The following is an 8,403-nucleotide window of genomic DNA, read 5'->3' on the forward strand; positions in this document are numbered from 1 at the left end:
AAAGAAGTTCAGATACTCCCTAACTTCTAAAGATTGCAAGTTACATTACAACTTGCTGGATTTTCCTTCATATCTGCTGAGTTTTATGTGCTTTAATAGGCGCAATAGTGCTTTTCTGAAAAACTGTGAAGAGTAAAATCTCCCCAATTTTTAAGAATGTTGTAAAAAATTATAAAGTTTGCCTGCTTGGACGTAGTGTTTGAATGCAAGACAACTCAGATCTTGCAGTCCATTCCCGCAGTCTTGAGCCAAACACAGGTGCTCTGTGAGAATTTTACCTCTATGGTATGGACACAAAACTGAATTAACAGATACCTAACCATGTATGGACAGTGGATTGTATTCCATTAATTTATCTTTTCTAGCAAATAGTAATTGATGGTATGCCATGGAAGTAGACAAGGTTATGTTTGATCCTGCACAGCTGTGAAGACAGAGAGAGTGCTGAGGAAAATGTTCCCTTCACTTTTGTGCCTATTGGCAGAACTCAGTTAAAGCACTGCTGCCACATAACAACAGTAAAACGGTAACTGCGTGCTATGCCCAGAGGTGTATCTCCTCCTGTATTCCTGGCATCTTCATGGCTTAATTGTCTCTTATTCCAGTAGATGTTGTTGATGATGTTGATTTCCCTCAGAGACACTTTTTGGCTTGAAGTACTAATAAATTTCAAATTTTCCATTTAATATTTCAGAAAAGAGGATAGAAATGTAGCAGCACACAAAGTAAAGTTTCAGCAACTAGATTGGTCAGAAAGACTTGCTTGGGTGGAGAAAAACTTATAAAATGCTGTTTTGAAAGGGCAACATAGTTTTAGAAAGAGATTCTGTCATATATTCCCCTTTCAGAAAAGGCATAACTCATCCAGGAGGAATTCATAAAAATGCTCCTGACAGAACATTAAACATCATTGCTCAGGGAGTGATCTGTTTGCCCTAACACACGCATCTAGTTCCCTTCTGGACAGCCTCATTTATGATGCCTGGCCTCCAGCCCCTATTTCAGGAGGTTGTAGATCTGCTGTAGGTCCTGTTTCTATCTGTCAATGCTGGGAGGATCCCTCAGACAAATTTGGGCACCTCAGATGTCACTCAGTTTAGGAGTCTGTGTTGCTTCCAAAATCACTGTAATAATTCAGTATGTCAGTACTGACTCAAATTTATAATATTGTTTCACTAGATCAGATGGTGTGGATTTGAGCTTTTCCCATGTGTCTGGCTTGTTAAACAGGTAGGACACTAGTGCTTGATTTGCTCTTATGTTTTCAGGATGCTTAAAAATCCTTAGAAAGATCAGGAAACAAGAGCAGATTTTTGCTCCTTAGCTGATTAAAAAAATCTTTCACCTGAGGCTGAAGCACTTTAAAAGTTGGATGTATTTCTTTACAGTCAGATGTGTACATTGTACCTGCAGCACAGCAGTCTCACCTGTGCAGTGGAAAACATGATGTGTAGTGCATTTGGGTTAGTTCTGGTATCAAGGTTACGTAAGTGATGTGTGGCACTGCTCTTGTTCTGTGCCTGTCCCACTCATCCTAATGCAGGCCTGCACTGTGAAGGCTGGATGTAGACTTTTGAAACTACAACTTAGATCTTATGAAATTGAAAATTTGACTTGCAATTTCTAAAATCAATACTTTATTATAAAATATGAGGCTGTAATCCATGACAGAAGGGCAGAGAAAAGGGAATTGTCATTTTATGTGGTTGTCAGTATGGCTACAACATTCCTTTAAACTGCTGTCCACTGTAGCGAGCAGAAGGAAAAAAATGGAGATAGTTCATTAAAGATTTTTTCTGTAGCAGCTTTTTGGTGTCTGAGGCAGTGAGATGTTCCTAATATTGGCAACAGTCCAGTTGAAAAAAACTCAAAACCAGAAAAAGGAAACCCAAACTCAAAACAACCTTCCCCAGCCCCCTCACCCCAAAAAGGAAGTAAATTAAATCAAGAATAGGATAAAAAAACAGTATATTAAAATGTCAATGAGAAATAACTGTTCAAAAATGTTTTATCATACGCTCCCACCTGTTCTATAAGAAAAAAAAAAATTGAATTTCAGATTCAACAATAGATCATGTGTAATGAATTACTTATGTAGTTTATATTTCCTGTTGTGATTCCTTCATTTCCTTACTAATAAACCCCCACTACTTTAAAAAAATAAGGATTTGATAATTAGGATTATTAATTTCCCAGCTGAAATGTGAATCCTCACAATTACAGTATAACAAGTGGTCATGTTTGTTGTGAGTAGAGTCCATGACACTGAAGAAAAATTCAAAGTGTCTCTCACCTAAGCTTAGAAATATTTCAATCTTGCAGTTTGTTTCAGGTTATTATAAAATGACCAGTCATTTGATCAAAATGCAGATAAAATCATCTGTTCCTTTATTTGGAATATTTGAATCTAAACTTGTGAATCTCAGATTTTTGTTCAAGCTCATTTTCACTTGATGTTTTTATGGGTGCTGTAAGAGCTGATTTGTTCTTGCTGAGACACCAAGATGAAATTATGTTGTTTGCATTCAAATCTTTGTAAAGTAAAAGAGCCTCCACCCATCTTTTGGAAGCATAACAAACAATATTCTTTTTTCCTTTAAGAACAATTTTCTATTTATTTTTAGTTGCATTTGAATAGCACTTTTAATTGACAAAACATTAACACCTATATATTTAAGTTACTGTAGAAGCTGAATTCACTGGCTGTTAAGGATTGAATAATTTTAATTATAGCTTCTTAAAATATTTAGAAAGAGTAAAGTCCTAGCTACTGTATTTATTTTTAGTCTTTTGTTCAGTGCATTTTCAGCAATTTTTGTTCTCCAACAAACTGACTACATTTATTCAACTCTATTTGAACAGCTTATTCAACTATAGAGTAAAGCTGATCCGTAATTAAATTGTGAACTCTTTGAGCAGTTATAAACAAGCTCTAAAGCCCCACATTCATTTTGCAATGGTGTACAAATAGAGATTTATGCTGAAATTATGGTTTTGGCAGAAGGTAAGGATCTCCTGCCAAAGGCTTGCATCAAGAGCAGGCTTTCAGCTACAAGACTTTTTCTGGTAGTAGCAGCTTTTCTCCCAGTCACACTCTCTTGTTCATGTCCAAGAACTATGTAGAAAACAAGGTAGCAAGCTTAGCAGGTGTGCTTAGAATTGAGCTTTCTCTTCAGATGCCACAGTGTGGTTAGAGCTGACACTCTTGTGAAACATGAGATTTTTGCATGTAAACACTGACTACATGTGTGCTAGAGCTGATGCCCCTCATCACTTGCAAACAGTGTCATTAATACATGTTGAAATGCCACCACTGAAATGTGGATGCCTTACTTACAGCACCTGTCTTGCTGGCCGTGGGTACCTCTCGAGTGCCTCTGGAGTACTTCTCAAGTCATACCGCTTGAACCACATTTCATATAGTTTTGATGTTCCCTGTCTTTGTCTTTCACTTGAAAATTATGAACTATGTTGAAGTGTCTAGTTATGAGACAGAATTTATGCAAGAAAAACTGAGAGCAATGGATTTGAGTTCCTTCTGGCTAGTATTTCACTCAGCTCTTTTGATTAACATGTTTGTGGCATTAAAACACACTGAGCCTAAATAAGACTGGGCATCTAAGAAAAGAAAACTAATTTGCACTGAATACGTTTCTTCACTTTTTTTTTCCTCTCTGCTTAGAGTGTGGTGGTCGGTTGAGAGCTGAAAGCAAGCCCAAAGATCTGTACTCGCATGCGCAGTTTGGTGATAACAACTATCCGGTGCAGGCGGACTGTGACTGGCTTCTGGTGGCAGAGCGTGGCTATCGGGTTGAGTTAATGTTTCAGACTTTCGAGGTTGAAGAGGAGGCAGACTGTGGTTACGATTACGTGGAGCTCTTCGATGGTCATGATAAGGCAGCATTGAGACTTGGTCGATTTTGTGGATCTGGGGTAAGTAACCAGGTATCAAACATTTTCTTCTATTTGAATGACCAAAAAAGAAAAAAAAGAAAAGAAAAAAAGAAAAAGGAAAGACTTGAGAAGGGATGAGGTTCAATTATTCCACCTTATAGTGATGATTATATCTTTCAGATTATTTTTTTAATACAAATTTGCAAGCTTGTGCTACAGTCATTCCTTTGAAATATTTTCAACAATGAATATTCTTACCTATTTTTGACCAAAGTATAGTAATGTGTTAATCTTTAGCTAGCTGGCACTGGAGTGTTTATCAATACCCAAAAATTTTCCTTTACATAGAGAGAAATGTACCAGTGTTGGAAATTATGACACTAAAATTCCTTCAGTTTGAATGAAGAAGACACATTTTACATTGGGAGGAGCAGCTGGGAAGTATTTATATTATGCTCATCTACTACTTTATTCTTATTTTAGGGGAAAAAAAAAGCTGCTCTTAAACTGATGATTAATATTGGCCTTAGGAAAACCCTGAAATACTTTGTACATCTCTGACATTTTTTAACTGTGAGTAAAGGAGGAAATTGGCCAGGTGACATCCTGAAAAGGCTGTATCATATTTCTCCTTTTAGAGTTGCATTGATCTGTCAGCTGCTGGCCTTGTGAAATCAGGTGCAATGATCCCACAACTCCTCAAGAATTCTTTACATGTGTGCCAGTGCAAGTACATACACACATATCTCTATACTCTTTGCCTAGATAAAAGGTTTAAAAGACTCTACATGAGATGACAGGAGTTCTTAATTAATTATATGTCATTTTTTTCAGCCACCATGCTGGACCAAATATTTTAGTCATTCATAGAAGTTACCTGTAAGCTGGCTTAAATCTTTTTAGTACATTTTTGAACTCTTAAGGAGTAGAAAAGATGCTTCCATTTGAACTGCAGGGAATGTCTTCTAAGGGAAATGCTACAACTGACCCTGTCATCTACTAATTCACACAAAACAATAGTTTTCTTTGCAAGTTGTCATATTTTACCAGTAGAAGGGCAGCAAACTCAAGAATGGTACAACTTTTCCTTTGGAGGTAGGGGTGAAATGGTTGAATTTGGTTGTTGTTGGTTTGATGGTGAGATGTAAATGAATTACTTCAGATGTAACAGGAAATACGGACTTCAAGAGGAAAGCTATTGAAAGATAAATGATCCTAACTGGAGTGAGAAAAAGGTACCTTATTACCTTATCACCTTATCTCCTTTAGAAGAAAGGTTTGTAAATTCAGCTACTCCTTCTGATCAATGTCCTTCAGTAATGAAACAGGACATCATTGGGGTCATGAAGAACAAAATAGAGGATAGATACTGGTGTCTGTTATTTATCTAAATTTAGAATATTGTATTTGGTCCTGCCCAGTCACTTTCTTGACTCCAGCAGAACTAGAGAAGACATCTTAGAAGGGCAAAAGAATAAGGAGCTTTGTTTTCTTTGCCTCATGGGAAAAGATTATAGAGATATTCCATACAAATTGGAGAAGTTAAATCAAATTCAAAACTCCATGATGTCACGTTTATTTAGATTGTGAGACAAGATGGTTTTCAGGCTCAGAGGTCAAGACTGAAAGAGGGCACATATTAATATGAAAGCAAAAGCTTATAATACATGTCACAAGTTTTGCAATCGGATAAAAGTTCAAACATTACAATTTAAACTGGCCTCCACCTTTAGCAGTCTAGGCTATTTCCTCAGTCTACCTCAAAAACATCTAGCCTGTAACTGAGAACTGAATCAGATAGCAGTATTCTGTCTGATGATGTCAGATGGCATCATGTGAGATGCAGTGGAATTACACAATGATGCATAGCAGGAAAAGAGAAATATCTGCAAGGAAAAAAAAGGCAATGAAAGGGATAAATACACAGACTGGAAAGGTAATTTTTTTTTATTAATTTATTTTAGCCACCAGAAGAAATTTATTCAGCTGGGGAAGCTCTTCTACTTCACTTTCACACTGATGATACAATCAACAAGAAAGGATTTCATATACGATACAGAAGTATAAAATATCCAGATAGTGTGCACACCAAAAAATAACATAAGAACCTCTATGCCAGAAGAGTGAGAAAGAACGCACAATGAAAAGGAAGGAAGGTGTGTCAATTTTTTTTCTAAATTGAAGTTATTAGCACAAATGTTTAATATAATTTCAGTTGAAATGCTGACTTACAAAACCAGAGAGTGAAATAAAATAAAAAAAGAAAATCACCTATCCTAGTGGAATAGTCAAGATGATGTGCAGTCTCTATACTTGACTGTCTCTGCAAAGCTTGTGAAAGGACTTTGTGTGCAGAGAGAATATAAAAGCTTTTGATCATCGTTCGACATTTGCTCGAACTGCGTGTGGATTCAATCAGTTGCGTTCAGGGGAAGTAACCCCGTAGACCATTCTTCCGTCTGACAATTGTATGGTGTCTAGCAGGAAATAAAAGGTCACACACTCAAAATAATGACCTTCTGTCTAGTTACTTTGTATCCTGCATACAGTGTGTACAAGGACTTAAAAGAAGTTATGAAATGGGAAGATCCTCCTGCATTGTCCTGTCTTTTTTATACATTCATCTCTCATATCAGGTTATCAGTATTTTGAAACTGGAAAATTCTGAAACATAACAGATCTGTAGAGTATTTTGTTTTACTAAGAACTGAGAAGTCTGAACTGTTATATCAGTCGTCACTAGTGAACAATCACTGGTTGACTGAATTTCAAGAGTTAAGCATCTGAAAATGCTTGGTTTACCGGTTAAGTAAGCTATCTCTGATGATGTGCTCTTATTTTGCACTGAACATAGAAAGAGACTGAGTTGAAACCTGTCCTGAATCAAAATCAGTATTCATGAGAAAGATAAATAATTAAGGATCATCTGAAGCTCCTCCTACTGAATTTGTTTTCAGCAGCACATTTGAAAACACTGCTAAGCTTTATTTCTTCTGAACTTTTAGTGAATGAGCAATTCACCTGGTTTAGCTATTCAGAAATGAAGCTCTAGTAGTATCCAAGAGGGAACTTTCCCAAAGATGTTTCTTTTTTTTCTGAAAGTAAGTGTATCAGTGATGGTGAAAAGGCAAAACAAAACAACAGACCCAGGATTTGTTTGATATCAAGAGTGAATTCCTATGGTGCTATTCCATGAACATTAAAAACAAAAACAAACCAAGAAGTTTTGGACTTTTGAGCCAACAGTTTGCAGATCATGAATGTCTCACTATACCCAGCTGCATCTGGAGAAGGAAGGCTTTACTGCTCCAAGGGAAAGTGGGTTGCAATGGCAGCGCTATTCCTGTGGAACAACTACTACTATTGCCTTAGAATCCTTGCACATGATCAGACAGATCTTCCTGTAGATACACCTCTAATTTGATAAATAAATTGACAATTCGTTCATCTTAGAATACACTAGCAAAAGAATCTTCAAGTGAAAGCCGCATCTGCAGAGCAAGATCATCTGCTGTAAATACAGTGACCTGCTTTTGATGTAGAGATATGTTACATTTAGAACTGAGATACTCTGTGTGCTTTAGGCCGTACATGACTTTAGTCATAATGTATATGCATTATGTAAGTATTGTATGAATGAGTGCTCCGGGAGCGTGAGAGGTATTGTATGGGTGAAAATCAAATTGTTTCTTTATGTGCCAAGTTCTATCAGGACCCTGTTTGACTGTAGCAACTTTTCTTTAAAGGCTTCACAGACAGATAACAAGGACTTCTAGTTGACAAGAATCAAGTTTAAATGAAGTATTATGTTTCACTTACAGGAAATATTATTTTGATATCCTTTGATGTAAGTTGCTACTCAGATTAACTTAGTTTTTGCTTCCTTACTATGAACATACATTGGCACTAATAAACCTGACCTTTTTTTATAAAAATAAAAAACAAGTATCTATATAGATGTCTTTTGTGGTTTTACAGAACTACTACTACTCATACATGTTTTCCTTTCTAGACAGCTGATGTGTGTGAAGTTCAAAAACTTTACAATTTCTCTGTTTCTATAATGCTGCTCCACCATCATGTTGGTTCATTTGTCACAGTGTTTGCGCAAAAAATGAACCACAAACATTTTCTCCAAGGTCTTTTACTACAAAATTCAGCAGAGATATGACTATAGTTAAAAATATACAATATCTGTTCTTAATACTGTTTCATAGTTTATCAGCTAGTGGAATTTCAATGCTTGAAATTCTGACAGGAGAAACAAGCAGAAGCAGTCTTTCCCTGGCATGATTATTCAAAAAGAGTTGGGAAGGGCTGAGACTGAGAGCAAATGTAAGTTTCCATGTTATCTTTTTTCCACTTTCCTGGTCCAGTGTCCCCTTCTGTTTGGTAAACAAAATATTGTAAGTCTTCCTTATCTCTAGGTTTGACTTTCTTATTCCCCTCAGGATTACTTTAACAACTGTATGGTTGAGCCAAAATCATTATTTTTTTGGAAGGGATTTT

The 8,403-nt window shown here is 36.4% G+C and overlaps 1 protein-coding gene across 4 annotated transcripts in view; it reads left to right on the forward strand.

Moving 5' to 3' along the window:
• The window catches only part of TLL1 (tolloid like 1), a 127,119-nt gene extending 119,285 nt beyond the window's left edge, over window positions 1-7,834 (forward strand). For all 4 annotated transcript variants that reach the window (XM_071556206.1, XM_071556205.1, XM_071556208.1 and 1 more), the window contains 2 exons: window positions 3,683-3,933; window positions 5,859-7,834. In XM_071556206.1, coding sequence (XP_071412307.1) covers window positions 3,683-3,933; window positions 5,859-5,993 — 386 coding nt within the window. In that variant the 3' untranslated portion in view covers window positions 5,994-7,834. The remainder of the gene's footprint in view (window positions 1-3,682; window positions 3,934-5,858) is intronic.
• The last annotated feature ends 569 nt before the right edge of the window (window positions 7,835-8,403 follow it).

The sequence above is a fragment of the Pithys albifrons genome, chromosome 5 (genome assembly GCF_047495875.1).
Source record: "Pithys albifrons albifrons isolate INPA30051 chromosome 5, PitAlb_v1, whole genome shotgun sequence".
NCBI classification, from domain to species: Eukaryota; Metazoa; Chordata; class Aves; order Passeriformes; family Thamnophilidae; genus Pithys; species Pithys albifrons.